The 22,140-nt window shown below is 38.2% G+C and overlaps 1 protein-coding gene across 6 annotated transcripts in view; it reads left to right on the plus strand.

Moving 5' to 3' along the window:
- MTRF1 (mitochondrial translation release factor 1) overlaps window positions 1-22,140 on the plus strand; it is a 60,244-nt gene that overhangs the window by 32,740 nt on the left and 5,364 nt on the right. For all 6 annotated transcript variants that reach the window (XM_049853114.1, XM_049853115.1, XM_049853110.1 and 3 more), the window contains exons 6-9: window positions 7,004-7,176; window positions 10,352-10,469; window positions 15,872-16,008; window positions 20,791-20,889. In XM_049853114.1, the coding sequence (XP_049709071.1) occupies window positions 7,004-7,176; window positions 10,352-10,469; window positions 15,872-16,008; window positions 20,791-20,889 (527 nt within the window). The remainder of the gene's footprint in view (window positions 1-7,003; window positions 7,177-10,351; window positions 10,470-15,871; window positions 16,009-20,790; window positions 20,890-22,140) is intronic.

The following is a 22,140-nucleotide window of genomic DNA, read 5'->3' on the forward strand; positions in this document are numbered from 1 at the left end:
CTATCATGCAATCTCCAGTGTCATTTCTGTCACCAAGACCATATTTTCCAACTACCAATCCTTCTGGTTTTCCAACTTTCTCATTCTCATAACTGGTAACTATCAATGCATCTTGCTTGTATGTTTGATCAATTTCAAACTGAAAGTTGGTAAAAAATCTTTGATTTCCTCATCTTTGGCATTATTGGTTGGTGTGAAGTTTGAATAATAGTTATGTATTAACTGGTATTCCTTGTGGGCATTTGGATGTTACCCTGTCGCTCACAGCATTGTACTTGAGGATAGATCTTGAAATGTTCTACTTGACAATGAATGCTATGCCATACCTCTTCAATTTGTCATTCCTAGCATAGTGGACCATATAATTGTCTGATTCAAAATGGCCAGTGCCAGTCCATTTCAGCTCACTAGTGCCTAGGTATCGATCTTTATGTGTTCCATTTTCTTTTTGATGACTTCCAGTTTTCCTAGATTCATACTTCTTACGTCCCATGTTCCGATTATTAATGGGTGTTTGCAGCTGTTTCTTCTCATTTTGAGTCATGCCACATCAGTAAATGAAGGTCCTGAAAGCTTGACTCCATGCACATCATTAAGGTCGACTCTACTCAGAGGTGGCAGCTCTTCGCCAGTAGTATTTTGAGTGCCTTCCAACCCGAGGGATTCATCTTCCAGCATTATAGCAGGCAATGTTCCGAGGCTGTTCGTAAGTTTTTCACTGGCCAGTCTTTTACAGAAGTAGGCCACCAGGTCTCTCTTCCTAATCTGTCTTAGGATGGAAACTCTGATGAAACCCGTCCACCATGGGTTACCCTGCTGGTGTTTGAAATATGGTGGCATAGCTTCCAGCATCATAGCACCACGCAAGCCACTACAGTACAACAAACAGACAGACAAGTGGTGGATTGGACTTTTTAAGAGACAGTATTATCATCTCCAATAAGATACTTTCCTAAGGCATTTTCAAGGATAATCTAAAACAACATCCAAGTTTTGCCTAACATACTGTTATAGATTGAATTGTGTCCCATCAAAATATGTGTTGTAAAAACCTTGCAGTGATTATAATCCCGTTTGGGAATGGGGTTTCTTTGTTAGTTAATCAGGCAATATTAGTATAGGGTGTGTCTTTAGTCAATCTCTTTTGAGATAGAGAAGAGATTAAATAAGCAAACAAGCAAGCAGAAATGGGGGAAGAGAGATGCCAAGCCACATGAAGATCACGCAGGAGCAAGAAGCTCAAAAGAGACAAGGACTTTCCTCCAGAGCCAAAAGAGAGAGAAGGCCTTCCCCTGGAGCTGACATCCTGAATTCAGACTTCTGGCCTCATAACTGTGAGAAAATAAATTCCTACTTGTTAAAGCCACCCATTTATGGTATTTCTGTTATAGCAGCACTAGATAACTAAGACACATGCTGCTTCAGAACCTAACTGGACCAGATCTGAAGGCATTGTAGTGTGTCTTCATTATAAGCATATTGGGGGCTTTGGGATGATGGCAGCAACAGTGGCAATATAGTTTTCAGTGTCTCTGAATCAGCATGTTAAAACAGGCAGAGCAACTAAATAGCAAAACTGAAAACTCGTGAATAGCACTTTGACTAAAACAACTGCAAGGTATCCCCACAAAACACCAAAATACAAGTGGGCGGGCAAATCAGCAACAGCCACAAGGCCTACATAGATATAAGCATCTGTGCAGGAGGAAGAAGGAAGCAATGAGGTGACATCTGATAGACCTGAAATATGGGGAACCCCTCAAATAACTAACAGTTATTCTTCAGAATTTGCGGGAATCCCAGCCATGAATCCCAGAACACAAGCCACTGTTTATTTGAACATTACACAAAAGCAACAGTAAAGAGAACTCTGTCAAATTAAAAAAGTCTTCCTGAACTCTGCCTCTTTCTAAAACTTCAGGAAAAGTAATTTCACATGAAAACAAGCAACAGAAAACTATCAAGATTTTCTTAGTTACCTGGTGTTGCTGTACTGCAAATACCACAAGTGAGTGGCTTTAAAGAACAGAATTTTATTTTCTCACAGTTCTGGAGGCTAAAAGTCCAAATGAGGGTCTTGGCCATGTGGATTCCTTCTGTGAGCCCTCTGGTTTCTGGTATCTGCCGGTAATCCTTGTGTTCCTTTTCTTTTAGATAGGTCCTTATGTGGTATCTGTCTTTCCGTGGGTGTCTCTTTGTCTGTTTTGGTCATTATAACTTAGAAGTGATTAGGTTTAGGATCTACCCTATACTGTCATGATTAATTGATTATATTACATTTGATTGCATTATTAAAGGTGATTTCGTTACATTCTGTTACTATATGGAAGGTAATTGGGTCTGCCCAAGGCCAACTGATTTAATCATGTATAACTGCTCCATGATAGCAATTAGATAGCAACTAGACTAGTGTTTGACCAAGCAACTAGGAACCTAGACTAGCCAAATTGACACATAATATTAACCAACATAAAGGTCAAATTCCCAACAAAAATATATAAGAAAAATGAGAATTAGAAGAATAACATTCCTACAGACAACAGAAGCACACCGGAAGGATGAATCTGCAAAAAGATAAAAAGTCTAACCTACTGTTTCAAAACAAGTTACGTAACATTAAGAAAATGATATAGGATGTAAAAGAACCTCATCAATCAGGACTCGACAAGATTAGAAATGAAGTAACAGACTCAGGAAAGAATTAGAAATAAAAATATCATTTTTAGAAACAAAGAATAAATTAGAGGGAACATACGAGCAGTAAACAGAAGTCAAAAAGAGGGTTGTTTTTAATCAGAAATGAAGAAAGAGAAAGGAGCCAGGAGAAAATGGCAAATATTGAATATAGGCAAAGAATATTGAATATTGATTTTAAAAGAGTGAGAGTAGATACTGTATTAGTTATCTATCGCTGTGTAACAAATTACCCCCAAACTTCACAACTTTAAAGCACCAAGTACTTTTTAATTTCACAGTTTCCGAGGGTCAGGAATGTGGGGGTGGCTGTAATTGTGGTTCTTGGCACAGGGTTTCTCATGTGGTTGGAGTCAGGCCGTGGGCTGCAGTCATCTCAACACTTGAATAGGGCTGAAGAAACTGCTTCCCAGTCACCCCTGTGGTTGTAGGCAGATCTCAGTTTCTCACCATGTTGGCCTCTCTATAGGGGCTTACTTGCAGCAAGCAGCATGTTTTACCCAGAGGGAGTGATGCCAAGAGAGAAAGGCAACACCAAGACAGACAATATAATTCGTCATAACTGATTTCACAAGTTGGCATACTGTTGCCTCTGCCATATGCTATTGATCTTACAGACCAGCCCTGGTATAGTGTGAACGAACAACACAAGGGTGTGAATATCAGATGGCGGGGTCATTGGGGGCCATATTGGAGTCTGGCTGCCACAAATACACTAACACCTATATTTTGAGAACACTCTCCTGAAATTTAAATAAAAAAAAAATTGAAACCACATGTTTAATGAGCACGTCTGAAATATCCTGCCATAACGAACAACATTAAGACATAGTCTAGTAAAATTATTGGACTTTAAAAAAAAGAAAAAGAAAAAAAAATCCTTTGGATATATAGAACAAAGAACACGTGACTTACAAGGGAAAGAAAGTCAGGCTTTCATCAGACTATTTGATAACACTTTGTGGCAGAAGAAAATGGTTCGCTCAAGGATTTTATAATCAGCAAAACTGACTTATAAGTATAAAGGGCACAAAGTATTATCAGTATGCAAGACTTGAGGAAATACTCTTCCCATGAGCCCTTTCTGAGGAATCTACTAGAGAACAAGTTTCAGACAACTAAATGACTGCAGAGGGATCAACATAGGATTAGGGTAAACATTAAGTATATGGTTACCTCTAGAAAAAATCCGTTGCTGTTGAGTCAATTCTGACTCCTAGTGACCCTATAGGACAGAGTAGAACTGCCCAGTAGGGTTTCCAAGGAGCGGCTAGTAGATCTGAACTGCTGACCTTTCAGTTAGCAGTCAATCACTGTAATGGCTGTGCTATGGTAACCTCTATAACTAGGAATAGTTGAGGGCTAAGAGGGAGAGACTAGTATGTAAGAACTATGTGCTCTGACAAGGTAGATATAGCTAGCATAGCCATTTGAAAAACGGGTGGAGAATGGGGAGAGCACATGCAAAAAAGTTTTAACATTTTTACTAATTATATTTGTTAGTAAAACTAGTGTTGTTATTCTGAGATTGTTGTGTAATACAGTATAAAACAAATGTGTAATTATGGGGTATCCTAATTTTAACATTCTCTCTGTCCTTGAGAACTGGGGTTCTTGATATGAAAAAAAGATAAAAATGTAATAGTAGGTTAACTAAAAGCTCTGTAGTCTTGAGTTTAAAGCAGAAGTGTCAATTGTCAAGAACTGTGAAGGGACTGAGATTTTACCCTATTTGCAAGCTAACAAGTTAGCCTGCCACAGTTTTATGGGTCAGAGACAAAGGACAGTTTATTACTCACAGCAAGACCAATAGCCAGGGCATCGGCATTTTTTGTGCTGGTTCTCTGAGTCCCACAACACACAGGGCAACGTGAAGAGGGCAGATGATATCTTGCATTACAGGAGAGGAACACTGAGTTTAGGGAACTCTAGTCTTTTTTGATGAGCAGTAAGCATGCCTGCCTGTTGCTCTAGAGAGAGACACTTTATTTGTTACAGGCTACCTTTCTAAGGGTGTTTATATAGCAAACAGCTTTGGCAGATAGAAATAATGTCTCCCTCCAGAGCAGACTGCCCTTTGCTCTGGAGGGAGACATTATTTCTATCTGCCAAAGCTGTTTGCTATATAAACACCCTTAGAAAGGTAGCCTGTAACAAAGGGCAGTCACTTGCCAGATGTGCACGAATACATCGATGGAGAATTGTCTCCCAACATCAGTATAAACTAAGGAGGTATTTCCTACTTCCGTCCCCTGAAAGGTGCCTAGGTGGCGTAGTAGTTAAGAGGTTGGCAGCTAACCAAAGTGTTGGCAGTTCGAATCCACCACTCACTCCTTGGAAACCCTGTAAGGCAGTTCTGCTGTGTTCTGTAGAGTCACTGTGAATCGGAATTGACTCCATGGCCAAAGTAATGGGTTTGGTTTTTTTTTTTTTTTGGGTCTACTGAAAAGACCTAGAAAATATGACCAACCCAGTAGCAATGAACATCCCTAGTGCCTTATTGTGGTGTTGAAATATGATTTCTCTGTTAAAGGAACCAGGGCTTCTTGAAGAAATGACTAATTATAGTTCCGGGGCAAGATATGTCCAGAATGACCCTAGAATATCTTATTATACCATAGCAGGAAAATTATTAAATAACTAGAGACATTTCAAAAGATCTTCAGAGCTACGTTGAGGAGGCTTCCATTGGCCAAAGATAGGACAGGTTGAGCTTCAGTAATAATTACATTTGATTTAAACGTGCCACATATGCTTAAATCCTTGAGTTCATAATGATATATATTTTTTTAAATTGGTCATCTTCAGAGGATTACAAGAACCCCAGTTCATTATACTGCAAAATATGTTGGTAAAACTGGTAAAGGGACAAAATCAAGTATTTAGCCTGTCTCTCCTACTTAACTGTTACTTTTGTTGTTAGTTGTCATTGAGTCATTTCTGACTCATAGTGATCCCATGTGTGCAGAGTAGAACTGCTCTGCAGGGTTTTCAAGGCTGTGACCTTTCAGAAGGAGATTGCCAGGCCTGTCTTTTGAGGCACCCCTGGGTGAGTTTGAACTGTCAACCTTTTGGCAAGTAGCCAAGCACTTAATTGTGCATTACCCAGGGACTCAGTAATCAAATAGTAAATTAGGGAGAGTGTCTCATAAACATATTTTAACTAGCACAGGAGAAAGAAATGTCAGAATTAGACTCCTACCATTTTACAACCCCCAATGATGGATCAAGTGCTGTCAAGATTGTAAAAAGAGAGACAACCAAACATTACATGTGTCTTGTAATATGTCTGATGCAGCCTCTGAATCCAGCTGCCAAATTGCAGCAAATACAGAGGGCAGAGGAACAGGTAGAATTGCCCCAAGAGCATGCAATCAGCAAAATCAGAACTGTGGGAAATGCTACAGGTCAGACAGCTCAGGTTCTTCAACAGATAATTTGTAGGAAATTAAAGAGATAGATGACAAATTTGTAGATAATAGAGACTTAAAAATCAAATATTTTAAAATGGACAAGACTAAACTATAGTGCCTAGGGATATGCATTTAGGTGGAGCACTTATATTAAAGAAAAGTGATCACTGTGAAAGTTAGGATAGTGTTTACTCTTGGGGAAGGGACAGGGGTGACTGGGGTCGGAGGCTTCTGGGCAGTTGGCGAAGTTCTTTTTCTTGACCTTGGTGATGGTCGTTTAAGCCATTTGATTCATGTTGTTTTCTGTATCTGTATATTATTTTGTAATAAAAAGATGGGAGAAAAACATCAGATGAGAAGAAGCTAGTCTGGGTTTTAAGATTTTTTGTGTGTAATAATCTTCCTACTCCATAGATAAGTAAGAGCTAAATTTCAATAGGTTCTTGAGAACTTGGGAGGACCTATAGAATTATTCAACATTATCAAATTATGTTTTGAGCGTTCTCTTCTATATGGCACCATAATAGCCTAAGACTGCATAGGGTAGTTCAATGTAGATAAGGTCCCAGTATCCTTTTTTCCTAATAGTATTTTTTTTCTGGTTTGTAATAGTAAAACATGTTCATTATTTAAAAAATTAGAAATAAAAAATATAAAAAACAACAACAAAAAAACTCCTGTTATTCTATTACCCAGAGATAACTATAAATAATATTTTGGTGTTTCCTTTTATATGTTTACATGTACATTGGGAAAATATGCAGTTTCGTACCTACTTTATGTTCTCATCCCAGGCTCTATACTTACATTCAGGCCTTAGGTTAATTACATGTAGGATCATGATCCCTTTCTAAGTAGGATTTATTAGATTTGGATTTTTCTTTTTTAATTCCTAGGTGGGCTACATCATGCAGCTGCCCGAATTTCTGGTGGTAATGTCTACAGGCATTTGAAGTATGAAGGTGGGATTCACCGAGTTCAACGAATTCCAGAGGTTGGCCTGTCATCAAGGATGCAGCGTATTCACACAGGAACAATGTCGGTTATTGTCCTTCCTCAACCAGATGAGGTAACCTCACCAGGAGGCATTGCCAACCCATCCATGTAAACAGGCACTGTGTGGAGAGGCCTTAGCTTCTAGGAAAATCTGTTATTTTCATGGTTACAGATTAAACTTTACAGTCTCAAATGGGGAATCCTGAACACTTCTCCATGTAAAGTTGTCACTTTATCCATGACTATGATATTTGTTTGTTTTTTAAATAGAAGTCACTTCTTTTCAGAAACAATCCACAGAGCTTCTTTAATGTTGCCACCTAAGTTCTATCTTAAAAAAGAAAATGAATTCCATAGATAATATCGTATCACTGAGGTCAGCGATATAATATCTCTGGAGGGTTTATGTTATAGCCATCTTCCCTTTTTTAAAAAATTTTAATTTTAAACATGGAGAAAGTTGAAAGAATAGTACAATGGAAGCTTGTACACCCACTCCTCACTTAACAACATGGTTAGGTTCCAAAGACCAGGTCACTATATGAAAATTAGCATTATGTGAAAATGGAAGATGCTTGTATCATTACATAACTGCCAGATTACATTACTGTGTAACTGCCAAACCACTGAGAATCATGCCCCAGCCAAGATGACGCATAACCTTAATCATCACAACTAGCATGACTCTCGCCTTGCACCTTGGTGTTCGTTACTGTCAGATGTATGTTGTAAATGTGCAAAATAGTTGGATAGTAGAATTTTTACCATTGTCATACTTGTGAAGTGTCACATAATGAGATAGTCGATAAATGATGAGTAGGTATATAACTCTTCCTGGAATCAGGAATTGTTAACATTTTGCCATATCTGCTTGATTCCTGTTGTTTGTTGTTGTTAGGTACTGTCGAGCCAGCTTTCAGCTCACATCGATTCCATGTGACAGAGTAGAACTGCCCCATAAGGTTTCCTAGGTTGTGGTCTTTACAGAAGCAGATCTTTCTCCATTTGAGTCCTGGGTGAGTTTGAACTGCCATCCTTTCAGTTAGCTCCAAGTGCTTAATCGTACCACCAAGGCTCTTTGCTTGATTCCTATACATATGTATGTACATTTCTTTAATGAACTATAAAGGACATAGCAGACATCATGAGACTTCACCCCCCAAATGTTCAACATATCTTCTAAGAATAAGGACATTCTCCTATACTGTGTAAGCATGATACCATTATCTGTGAAAATCAGCAGTAATTCTGTAACAACTAATATTCAGTCCATTTTATAATTTCCTAGTCATATTTTTTAAAAACCAGGATGCAATCAAGTTTCACACATTGGAATTAGTTGTTGTGTCTCTTTAAGTCTGGAACAGTCTCCCAAGTTTTGTATTTTTTTATGACATTGACTTTTTTAGGAGTTCAGAGCAGTTATCTTGTAGAATGTCTCACATTCTGGATTTGACTGATTGTTTCCCCATGGTGCTATTTAACTTGTTCCTTTATTGCCTGTACTGTATTGAAATTTATATCTGAATGTTCCATTCCATTCCAGTTACATGTTTTGAGCAAGAATACTTCATAGGTGACGTTATATTCATGTTACATCTTATCAGAAGGCACATAATGTCAGATTGTCCCACTGTTAGTGATGCTTAGTTCGAGCATTTAGTTAAGGTGGTGACCACAAAAATCTTTCCATTGTAAAAGTATATTTTTCCCTTTTTAATTAATAAGTAATCTCTAGTGTACACATATCTTGCTCCCAGTGCTTTTTATTCATGATTTTAACATTAGTTGGTATTCCTTGCTGGAATCAGTTACTTAGTTTGCAGTTGGAAAATGGTGAATTTCTAATTGTATCGTCCCATCTGGCATTTATCTATAAAGAGCATTATAGGCTCATGTATTTATTTTTTAGTTCAATAAATTATAATCATTGTTCCTTTTTGATGCCCAAATTGTCCAAATTTGTCAAATTGCCCAAGCTTGTCCAAATTTCGCCAGTAGTATCAGGGGACAAACCTAGGACCTTATGTTTTTAAATCACAAGGTCATATTATTATTACCAATTCAGATTTAATAGTAACAGAGTCGTCCCCCCGCCCCCCGCCGGCCCGCTCAATTTCTTGCATTTGTGTTTATATGTCTTTTCTCTTAGAATAAGGAGCCTTTGTGGTGCAAGGCTTAAGTGCTTGGCTGCTAACCAAAACGTCGACAGTTCAAACCCACCCAGCAGTTCTATGGCAGAAAGACCTGGCAATCTGCTTTCATAAAGGTTACAGCCTACAATACCCTATAGAGCAGTTCTGCTCTGTCACGTGGGGTGGCTATTAGTCAGAATTGGCTCAATGGCACATAACAAGAACAACCTCTTAGAGTAAAACTCTTACTTCTTAATCACCATATATATATGTTTACTTACTTGCTTTATGGAAACCCTGGTGGCATAGTGGTTAAGAGCTACAGCTGCTAACCAAAAGGTCGGCAGTTCGAATCCACCAGGTGCTCCTTGGAAACTCTGTGGGTAGTTCTACTCTGTCCTGTAGGGTTGCTCTGAGTCGGAATTGACTGTATATTATAGTCTTCCTACTGTATAATGTTGCTTTCTGGAACAATTCACTGTATAATACTCATCTTAGGGGAAAAATACACCTGAACGGTATTTTAGATGCTAACCGTGATCCTGTTATTAGTGTACTTTTCAAAGAGAAAAATCACCCATGATGTCTTTCATTCATACAAATGAGTGATGTATATGGAACAAAATGTTAGACTTCCTTTCAAAAATAGATACGTATTCTTTTTTTTTTTTTTTTAGTATTTTATATCTTAGGATGGGAGCCCTGATGGTGCAATGGTTAAGAGCTAACCAAAAGGTTGGCAGTTCAAATCCACCAGCCACTCCTCGGAAACCCTATGGGGCAGTTCTATTCAGTCTTACAGGGTCGCTATGAGTCAGACTCAACTTGGCGGCAGCGAGTTTGGGTTTGGTTATTTTAGGATGATGGATGATGAAATTTATGAGAGATTATATAACTCACTGATCTCAAAACATCTTAAGTCATTGTTAAAAAATAGCGTGCCATTGAAATAGGGAGTTTGTGATTCTTTTTTGTAGGTTATTTCTTCTCTTAGCCTAATGACTATGACTTATTTTAACACAAAACAGTAATTATTTGAAAAATCTTGGAATAAATTTAGTATTAAAGTGTTCACTAAGTGCAGAATTATTTATATTGTACCTTTTGCTCTAGATAGATGTGAAAGTGGACCCCAACGATTTGCGAGTAGATACATTTCGAGCCAAAGGAGCAGGGGGACAGCATGTTAATACAACCGATAGTGCTGTCAGGCTTGTCCACATCCCCACAGGTAAGCATGACCTTTGCTTGTATACTTTTAACCTTTTTCCACATCTTATAAAACTTGATTCAGCACTTGGAAGGAAATAATCCTATGTTAGTGCCTGGCTCCTTGTATCCTTCAAAGGTGACACTGAGATTGTGGATCTAAGGCCACTGTCTTAGTCTCCTAGTGCTGCCGTTACAGAAATACCACAAGTTGGTGGCTTTACAGAACAGAAATTTATGTTCTCACAGTTTAGGAGACTAGAAGTCTGAATTCAGGGCGTGAGTTTAGGAGAGGGGAGGTTCTTTTTTTTTGTCAGTTTCAGCTGCTAGTAGCCAGCCATCCTTGAAGTTCCTGGGCTGGTAGATGCATCCGCTGTGTGTGTCTGTGTCTGTCTTCATACGTATCTTTCCCCCATCTGTGCCTCTGTGTCTGTTCTGGTGTTTTTATAACTCACAAGTGGTTAGGTTTAGGATCCACCTTACACTGGTGTGGCCTCATTAATGTAACAAAAGAAAACATCTATTTCCAAACAGGATTACATCCACAGATACAAGGGTGAAATTCAGCACATGTTTTGGGGGACACGATTCAATCTATAACACCATTCTTCATCCACTTTCTGTCATATATTGTATTTGGGGATTGCATATGTCACCTAGTTTCATTTCAGATGGAGTTTTTTTTTTTTTAATTGTTTTAGTGTGATTTTTCAAAAGAAAGGAGACCATCTTGAAATCAGATGCCCCTTTTAAATTTTAAATTAATTTTCCAGCTGATTATTACTGCTTCACACAGTTTACGAGCCCTGGTGGCGCAGTGGCTAAGAGCTACAGCTGCTAACCAAAAGGTTGGTAGTTTGAATCCACCAGCCGCTCTGTGGAAACCCTGTGGGTCAGCTCTTCTCTGTCCTGTAGGGTCGTTATGAGTTGGAATTGACTCCACAGCAATGGGTTTTGTTTTGTTTTGCACAGTTCATAGTAGCAAAGTTGAAACAACCTAAGTGCACAACAATGGGATAATTTTATAGTTTCTCTTAAGTTTTATTGATTTTTTATTCCATAAGAAACCGTAAAATACTAGGATATACATATGAGCAAAAGAATATAAAACACCTATAACCATACCCAGTAGCTGTTATTGTATTTGTCTTTGGTATATATTCTTTCAGATTATTTTCTTCTCTATGCATATCTAATGTATCATTTTTCAGAAAAAGGGGAATATATATATATATTGAGACTACCGTAATTTATTTAAGCAATTCACAAGTTGTTAGATTTTAGGGTGTTTCAACTAAGGCCTATATTGTTCGATATTGTTCTATATTGTAAGCAGTCCAGAACAGGAATCATTATCTTAAAGTGAATTTAAAATAAAAATGACAAAAAATGGGGTAAAAGTTAACCTAAGTTCAAACAATTGATCCAAACTATTTCAGAACATATAAATGGATTTAAAACTACCCTGTGCAGCAATAAATTATCTGCTTTTAAAAACATCACTGATCGTTGTGTTTCCAGACTTAACCTTGGGCCAAATTATTTAACTAATATCTTGTTCTTTGATTTACATGAGGCCCTAAAGCTTACCTTTAAACTTCCCCTTTAGGCAAGGCATATCAAGATCTACTAACTCTTTGTTTTTTTTAATTGTTGAGGCTATACACAATAGAAAATACACCAATTCAACTATTTCTACATGTATAATTCAGTGATATTGATTACATTCTTTGAGTTGTGCAACCATTCACACCCTCCTTTTCTGAGTTGTTCCTAACCATTAACATAAAACTCACTTTCCCCTAAGGTTCCTATCTAATCTTTTGAGTTGTTGTAGGTAGATCTTAAAAGAGTATAATGCTCAAGGCAGGTATTTGTTACTAGTTAAGCTGAACTCTTGCTTGGTTTTAAGAAGACTTCAGGGAATATTTTTGGTTTAAGGTTTAAAGATTATCCCAGGGCAATAATTTCAAAGGTTCACGCAGCCCCCATTGTTCCAGGGAGTCTAGATTTTCTCCGTTTTGGTAAGGATTCATCTATGGAATCTTTGAGCAAAATGTTCAGTAATGGTAGCTGGGCACCATCCAGTTCTTCCAGTCGCATGGCAAAGGAGGCAGTTGTTCATGGAGGCAATTAGCCACACATTCCATTTCCTCCTCCTATTCCTGACTCTTCTTCCTCCGTTGCCTCAGGCGAATAGGGACCAGTTGTGCCTTGGATGGCTGCTTGAAAGCGTTTAAGACCCTGGGCACTACACAGCAAACTAGGAGGTAGAACAGAAGCATTAAACACGTTATTAGGCCAGTTAACTGGGATGTCCTATAAAACCATGACCCTGGACCTCCAAAACCAGGAACCAAATCCTATGAGGTGTTTGTACATAAGCAGCCTCAGCAGCTGTTCCTTTTTTTTTGTCATTGATGTAAATTCATCTATCATGCAGATTTTACCAATTCAACTTTTTATGGGTATACAACTTATTGACAGCATTTATTGTAATCAGCTGTATAACCAATCCTACCTGTAATCAGTGCAATTTTTCCATCACCAGAAACCGAAACTCAGTACTCCATAAGCAGTAACTCCCCTTTTTCCCTCCCTCTCACCCCAGTAACCACTAATAAATTTTGGTCTCTATTTTTTTATAAATTTGCCTCTTTTTGTCCTTTTATATAAGTGAGGTAGTATAGTATTTGTCCTTTTGTGATTGACTTATTTCACTTAGCGTGATGTCTTCTAGCTCCGTTCACACTGTAGCATGTATTAAGACTTCATTTCTCTTAAGGCCTACTAACTCTTAATACTCCATGTAGTTATGAGTATATAATATCTTTTTTCTTAATTGTGCTTTAAGTGAAAGTTTACAATTTAGGTCAGGTGCTCATATAAAAACTTACACACATTGCTGTGTGTGTGTATGTGTGGCCCTAGTTGAGTACATGACATCTTGAGGCCACTTCTTCACACATTGTGTGTTGCTATGATTTCAGCATCTATTTCAAGAAAAAAAAACTCAGCCTTTTTCCCAGTTCTTCCATTCTGAGACCCTTAGAAAGGGAGCTATGTCCCGGCTAGAATCGAAAGTCAGCCTTGTGGGCCATTCCTCCATTTTCTCCATGCCCATGGACTCTGAAGAACCACATTTTTTCTATTCTACTGCTTCTATATAAACCCCATATTCTACCAGAAGAGTGTAGTACGTAGGGGTATGCTTAAATGTATGTACAGGGAAGAGTTACTTTTTTTTTTTTTGAGTAAAATTTACCAGAACAAAGATGAAGACAAGTGTATAGTTTGTGCTTTGAAGCAGACTTGTCAGTTGGTTACCGGTTAGTGAGTGAAAGTGGGCCTCTGTAAGCCTTACAGTGCTGTCCTTCATCCCCATAGATTATCAATAACACTTAATTCTTCTGAGGTAAATTTAATCTTTTATATCAGTTTATCATTTCAAGGCTGACAGATTTTTTTGTTTGTTTTATACAGAATAGTCCTTTTCTCAAAAAAATATTTTATCATGTTTTCAGTGAAGGTTTACACAGCAGTTTTGGTTCCTATTTAACAATTTCCACACAAGTTATTCAGCGACACTGGTTACTTTCTTCACAGTGCATAGACGTTCTCATTATTTTCATACTGGTTGTTCTGTTTCCATTCATCAAATTTCTGCCTCCTTACATTCTCATCTTTGTTTTAAGACTAATGGGTTTTTATTTTACCTTTGGTTTTATATAACTTTTTTCATCGAATCTAAGATACCATCAATTGAAAGACACATAACTTCTATTACCATGATAAAATAAAAAAGACACTACCAATTAAGCTATGACATACCAGTGATTGTAAGATAGCTAAGAGATACTAAAATGTGAAAAAATGTGCTTTATAGATTGTATGAAATATTGTATTTTGTTTCCATGTATAACCATAAATCTTTTAAATAATATGGTTAGTAATTCAGCAAATATGTATTAAATGCATATATATTAAATGCCTACTTTGTGCTACTTAGAATTTTGGAATCTTCTTTAGAGTGTTGAAACAACATTGATAAAATTTATTTTCTCTAAAATCCTTTTATAAAGTTCTCTACCAACCCCAGCACCTTGCGGTTTCAACAGCTCTTCTGTTACTCAGCATCCCTTTTTTTTTTTTTTCAAGATCATTCTTTCTTGGGAGAGCACTTAAGATTAAATACACTTCTCTAGAATGTGTATAGAATGTGTAATCAAGTGACTTCCTTAGGAATTACAGAGGGACTAAGCAGTAGTTTTAGGCTAAACGTTCTGATCAGAGCCAGTAGATGTGAATCCATAGCAGGTGCCTAGGTAATAATCACTAAGGGTCAGCTGATAAGAAGAGGAATTTCGAGGAAAGCTTATGAAAGAAGGGCCACCTTGAAATGGAAGTTTTCATATTTGGGGTGGTGAAAGGAAGATACCAAATTCAAGAGATCTCCAGGCAAATGCATGGAAGGTGAAGGCAAGTAACCCCCAGCCCAACCATATGGCTGCACTAAGGCCATCAAGAAATAAGTTTACACTAATAGAGGCGAAACCTGTATGTTCTAATTGGAGGACCAGCAGGTATAGACTGGAGCCTATTTAGACAGGGAGAAAACAGTTTCTCCAGCACAATATTCACTGCCTCTATCAGTGCAACTGGCCTAAGCTGAGAGGAATTTTTTTTGGAGGGGTTGGGGGTGAGAAAGAAAAGTACCTTTTTCTTCTAATGTAATGAAAGCAGAACTGGACACAGACCCACAGATAAGAAGAGCACAGGCTAAACTCTCAAGGGTCACTACTTGGGGCTAGTTTTAAGCTAGGAACTGACTATAAAAAATAGGCCAAACCCACTCAAATCCAGAATTTGGCCAGCCAAAATGTGTGTGGCTAGATACGTTGATAGCTGGATTTAGAACTTTGACAACTGAGAAATACACTCACTATAAACTCTTCCTTTTTAAGACTTTGAGTAGCTCCATTCTACTGGTTTTTTTATATGAAGTTATTTCTAAAACTTCAGCTGTGTGTATCTGTGACTTAAAGGGGAAAAGGGGAATTCTGGAGTAGGACAGGGAAAGGAGCAGCACCGCACAGGGGTGCCAGTGGTTTGTGCTGTTGAGCTGCGGAAGCGTCTGAAGGAGTGGGAGGGAGAGGCCAAGGTCTGGGGATGGAAGAATGCCGCAGCCATCTGCAGGCGATGCGACTCATCTTCCCATGTGGGGAGTTCAGTAGAATCTCAACAACCACCTGTAGCTATTACTATCATACCCCATGTATGGTTTCTGAATGCGCTAAATCAAAAACATATTTTCTCTTTGTAAACTTTGCCAGTTTAACCTTTCCCCTTTAATAAGTTCCTCAGTTCTATATTAATTTGGCTTGTGGAGGCTTCAGTTTACCTCTGATCCCTATCATTTTTCAGGGCTGGTAGTAGAATGCCAACAAGAACGATCACAGATAAAAAATAAAGAAATAGCCTTGCGTGTGTTGAGAGCTAAGCTCTACCAGCAGATTGTTGAGAAGGACAGGTGTCAACAACAAAGTGCTAGGAAACTGCAGGTAAGATTAATTTAGTGTAATAATTTAATAAGTGTATAAAAAGTTCCTGTGCTATGTAGAAAATGTGATGTTTGCCCCTCTGTGACTGTGAATGTCTGAGAACATAGGGAAACGTGCTTGTTTGTAAATAGGAATAATTTATATGCTTATGGATTGACAGATTATGGCTACATTTGGGCCTGCCAGTTTGCAAATCAGTGATGAGATATGTATAAAAGTTATTTTCCATTTGTTTCCTCCAGTGGTTCTAGCCTGTCTTAGGAGGAAATTGGTTTAAAATAATAATAAGTTCATGGAAATTAATAGACTTTCAGATTTTTAGCTTAAAAACCTATGCTTTTATTATTACAACTTTATGTGAGATCACAAATCAATGGCACTGAAAGAAATGGCCCTGTTGATGGAACCTGGGGACAAGGGGCAGGTGGGAGATTTCTCTTTCACTGGGTGGCTCAAATAGTTGAGCACTCAACTACTAGCCGAAGGGTTGGCGGTTCAGACCCACCAGAAAAAGGCCTGGTAACCTGTTACTGAAAGGTCACGGCCTTGAAAGCCCTATGGAGCAGTTCTATCCTGCACACATGGGGTTGCCACCAGTTGGAATCGACAGCAGCTAGCAATGTACCCTTTTATAGCTTTTGAATTTTGTATATGTATATACAGTATTTATTGCAGTACTTAAATAGTAAATTGTAAGCCAAATGACTAAAGATAATTTCTTTAAATAAAGTGTTGCACGATTTTCAATTCTGGAAACATTAGTAAAGTTTGTCTCTGAGAGAGGTTAAAAGAGAAAGTGGAATGCAGAAATAATTGTGCTTTTGTGTCATTTGCAGGTAGGTGTACCTTCAGTAAATTAAATTTACTGGGATGATGAATTGTATAAGCCTGAATATTAATTATTTATTGACATTTAACATTGATTATTATTCTCACTTAAATGTCCTAGTCTTTTCACATTTTTGCCCTTCTGCCACATTCTAACTTGCATTCTAACTTAAAAGGGACAGGTTAAATCATCTATTAATCCCCAGTCTGTGGTAATCCCAGACTGTGGAGCAGCATCAGTGTCTGTATCTGTAATTTCTTGGCAACTAAATGGTAACATAAACACTGTGAACCCTGGCACATCTGAATTAATAAAAGACGTTAAGATTTACTTGTCATTTTACGTTTGGGTGCCAGGGATTCCACATAGTAATTTTTTAAATTAATACTCAAAATTGGCCTTTTGCAAATTGTGTGTTTCTTCCTTAGCAGTCTGATTCAGAGGCCAGAAAAGACCTCCCTGTCCCCGTCTTTCCAAAATCACTTGTCTACTTGCCTGGAATTTCTTTTATTTTTTAATTGTGCTTTAGGTGGAAGTTTACAGAGCAAATTAGTTTTCTGTTTGCTAGTTTGTGCATAAAGTGTTTCATGACCTTGATTTCATTCCCCACAATGTGTCAGCACTCTCCTCATTTTTGTCTTGGCTTCCACATTTTCTTTCATTCTCATTATCTAAACCGTTCTGGCTTCTCATCTTATAATTGAGTGTTCTAAGGAGTGTGTTCCTGTCTGGTATTACCGTTTATCTTATATACTTGTCTATTGTTTGTCTGGGAGGTGGTCACTGGGAATGGCTTCATTTCCAGGTCAGAAGGGTGTCTTAGGGCCATAGTCTTGGGGGTTCCTCCAGTCTCTATCATACCAGCAAGCCTGGTCTTTTCTTGTGAATTTGATTTTTTTTTTTATTCTACGAATTTCTCCCATTCTGTCCAGGACCCTCTGTTGTGATCCCAGTCAGAGCAGTTGGTAGTGGTAGCTGGGCACCATCTAGTTCTGATGGTTTTGGGGTCATGTAGGCTGTGGTTCATGTGGTTCATTAGTCCTTTGGACAGATTACTTCATTGAGTCTTTGGTCTCCTTCACTCTGGATGGTAAAAAACCAAGAGTTGTATCTTAGACGGTTGCTCGCAAGCTTTTAAGACCCCAGATGCCACTCACCAAAGTAGGATGCAGAGCATTGAATTTATGTACTGTGTTGTGCCAATTGACGTAGATAGCCCCCGTGTCTGTGGTGCTTTGTCGTCTAACCTAGAAACTTTATCCCACAAGATGTTTGGTTATGTCTAAGAGCTCTGTATGAGCTGCATCTACCATCATGTATATAGAAATATCCACTACCAAACCTATATATGCTGGTCAGCGTGTTCCCTTACATCCATCCTCCCACGCCTCTTGGGATATCTATCTACCTATGTGTCCATGCGTAATTTATTGTTCATTAATACTATTGCTGAAGAATGGTCTAAGCTAGAGTAGTTATTGGAGTTACTCTTTATTCTTTTGTTCCGCTAAGTGTCCTCTCTTGCCTTGGTCCTATTGTACTGACTTCCCCCTTATATATTGCCTTTCCTTTCACCAGTATTCGTGTCTTCTGTCTGATTGATAATTTTCCCCCTCCTGTCCCTGGTAACCATCAAAGAACATTTTATTCTTTTTTTTCCGGTGTGTAAACCTTTTGTTGTGACTTTCTAGTAGTGGTCTCATACAGTATTTGTCCTTTTGTGATTGACTTATTTCACTCAGTATAGTGTCCTCCAGATTCATCCATGTTGTGAAATGTGTCACAGATTTGTCATTATTCTTTATTGTTGTGTAGTGTTCCGTTGTGTGTGTGTACCACGGTTTGTTAATCTGTCTGTTGATGGGCACTTAGGTTGTTTCCATCTTTTTTCTATTGTGAGTAATGCTGCAGTGATAGTGCATATGTCTGTCCGTATCACAGCCCTTATTTCCTTAGGGTATATACCTAGAAGTGGGATTGCTAGACCATATAGTATTTTTATTTCTAGCTTTTTGGGGAAGCAGCATACTGTTTACCAAAGTGGTTGTAACATTTTACATTCCCACCAACAGTTCCAGTCTCCCTGCAACCTCACCAACACTTGTTATTTTCTGGCTTTTTTAATTAGTGCCAGTAATGCTGGGGTGAGATGGTATCTCATTGTAGTTTTGATTTGCATCTCTCTAATAGCTCTTGATTGCAAGCATTTCTTCATATGTTTGTCAGCAGCCTGAATGTCTTATTTGGTGTATCTTCTGCTCATTTTTTAATTGGACTGTTTATCTCTTTATTGTTGAGATGTTGAAGTTTCCTATAAATTTTAGAGATTAGTCCCTTTTCGGATATGTCGTAGGCAATTTTTTTTCCCAGTCTGTAGGTTCCCTTTTGACTCTTTTGCAGAAGTCTTTTGTTGAGCCTATGTATTTAATTTTTAGGAGGTCCCATTTATCTAGTTCATCTTGTATCAAGTGTGCATTTTTAGTTATGTTTGATACTTTATTTATGCCATATATTAGGGCCTGAAATTTCTTAATAGGAATTTCTAATGCTTTTAGAAGTTTTTCTTCAGCCAATATATACAGTGGCTGTTACATGGAAGGCTTTATCCTGGGCCAGGTTCTCAACCCTGGTTGCACTGAAATCATCTGAAGGGCTTTGTAGATCCCTAGGACTTACCCCTATAGATTCTGATATAATGGATCTGGGGTGGGCCCTGAGCATTAATATCGTGCTTCAGGATAGCAGTTTCCGTACCCAACTGATCGTCAGAATGGATGGCCTAGGAAATGTTTCAAAAATACATAATCTCTGATTACTTAGTATATATGAGGTTGGGTTTAGTAACTGCAATTTTTCTTAAATTCCCCTGATAATCAGCCGTGTTTAGGAATTCAGTTTCATATTGCTTGCCTTAGGAGTTAAGAAAATGAATTATGGAAATGTCTGGGTTTTTTTTTTTTTTTTGGTATTAATCTTAAAAAGCGAAAGCAGATGAGAGAAGGTGTGGTGTGTTGGGGAGGTAGGGGGAGATAAGAAGACTAAGATGAATACAAATAACTGTAGCATAAGGGAAACTAGAAATTGTGTGTGCTGTGAGGAGGATTACCAGTGCAGTTGGATTCACAGGAGGAAGGTAACACTTTTCAGTTGTTGGGACCAGGAAAGGCAGAGATGGTAGGAGATTGTTAGGAAAGTACATTCCTTGAGATGGTGTTTTAGCAGAGTTAACAGACACGTAATAATGATATGGGATAATAAGCAGCATGTTAGAGGTTCACATAATTTTCAGAAATATCATTGGGGAGGTTGGCCACATTATGATGCCTTAAATGCTGAGTTGAGTTTTGTCTACATAGCAGACAAGAAAGAACCAAAGAAAATTTAACAGAAAACCGTGTTTTAGGAAGACTAAGCAGGATGACACAATTAAACAGAGAAGACTAATCAAGATATTTTTGCAGGAACATAGGTGAAAGTAATGAGCCCTTGAATGATAGTAAAAATGGAAAGGACAGGATATAAAAGACCCAGTTGGAAGTGGGCAGTTAGAGAACGGAATGAGTCAGAGGTGCCCCCGCCGCCCCCCGTGTTATCAGAACCCAGCAGATAGTAAGCTCCCAGAAAGTGTTACATTGCTGAATATTAGCATTTGCTGCTTGAATGGGAACATGGTAGTGTCACAGACACCAGGAGGAACTGATTGCTGTGGAGAAATGACTAATTTGGTTGAAATATTTGGAATTTGGCATAGCAAAGAAACATTGATTCTGTTTCTGTAGTTAAGCTTTACACCTGTGTAGTCTTGAATGTTAAGTTCTGCCTTTTCTTGTTCCTCCCACTTATATATATGATTTTTTAATTTAAACTGTTAAAAGTCAATTGCAAATACTTTTTCCACGGTAATTAAAGTAATTGTAAAGTTAAAATACAAATTGTTTTTTGTCGTGGCACAGGTGGGAACAAGAGCCCAATCAGAGAGAATACGGACATATAATTTCACCCAGGATAGAGTCACTGACCACAGGATAGCATATGAAGTTCGTGATATTAAGGTAATATTACTGAGTATAAAGGTTATAGCCTACAAAACCCTAAGGGGCAGTTCTGCTCTGTCATATAGGGCCGCTACGAATTGGAATTGATTCAACGGGACACAACATTATATCACATACTTTATATACCTTTGATTTTTGAAGGATGTATAGTCAAGTTTTAGAGAGCTCTTCTAAAATAGAAGCCCTGGTGGCACAGTAGTTAGGAGTTGGACTGCTAACCAAAAAGTTCAGCAGTTTAAATCCACCAGTCGTTCCTCAGAAATCCGATGAGGCAGTTCTACTCTGTCCTGTAGGGTTGCTGTGAGTTGGAATCAACTAGAAAATATTACCAAGTGACTAAAAACCCCTAAGCCAGTTTATATTAGTCTTCTAAAATTTGCAAACATTTTTATTAGTAGTTTGGTCAGAAATATGGTCTTTGTAACATTTTGAAACGACATTATCTTTTACAATTCCAAATTCTTTGTTCTGCAGTGACAGTGTATTAACATACATTCAACATACATGTACACGTGCATATTCGCTTTCTATTAGAAATTATAAGAATTAAGTTTCTGTAGGTCAGAAGTCTAGGAATGGCCTTGTGGGTCTCACACAAGGCTGGAATCAAAGGTGTTGACCAGACTGCACATCTTTCTGGAGCTTGGGGACCTCTTCAAAGCTCGTGTGGTTGTCCACAGAATTCCATTTCCTTGAGGTTGTAGTACTGATGTCCCCATCCTCTTGCTGGCAGTCAGCTGGGGGCTGCTTTAAGCTTGCAAGGACCACTCACAGTTGCTTGCCATGTGGCCCCCTCCACATGCCTTCTCATGTTTCAAATCTCTTCTTGCAGGAAGGGCTCAGGTCCACTTAGAGAATATCCCTTTTGATTAACTCAGAGTCAACTGATTAGTTACCTAATCATGGGAGTGATATCCCATCATATTCACAGATTCTGCTAACACTTAAGGGGAGGAAATCACATGAGTCGTGTAAACCAAGGAGCTTCTTAGAATTCTACCTACCACAATTTGTATTCATTAAATTCAGCCATTACAATTTTACTCTTGAGGAAAAGACCATGTCAAGATGGTTTGAACATTAACCTAATGAAATTCCTTGTAACCAGGACCACTAACATTTATACATGAATAAGGAAACACAAAAATTTTCCCTTTTACTTCTGTTGAAGGGGAAAAGTGAACAAGTTCCCGTAAATGGCTATGTGGAAAAGGCAGAAGACAGAAAGTTTGGGTCCTATTCTTGGTG

The sequence above is a fragment of the Elephas maximus genome, chromosome 14 (genome assembly GCF_024166365.1).
Source record: "Elephas maximus indicus isolate mEleMax1 chromosome 14, mEleMax1 primary haplotype, whole genome shotgun sequence".
Taxonomy (NCBI): domain Eukaryota; kingdom Metazoa; phylum Chordata; class Mammalia; order Proboscidea; family Elephantidae; genus Elephas; species Elephas maximus.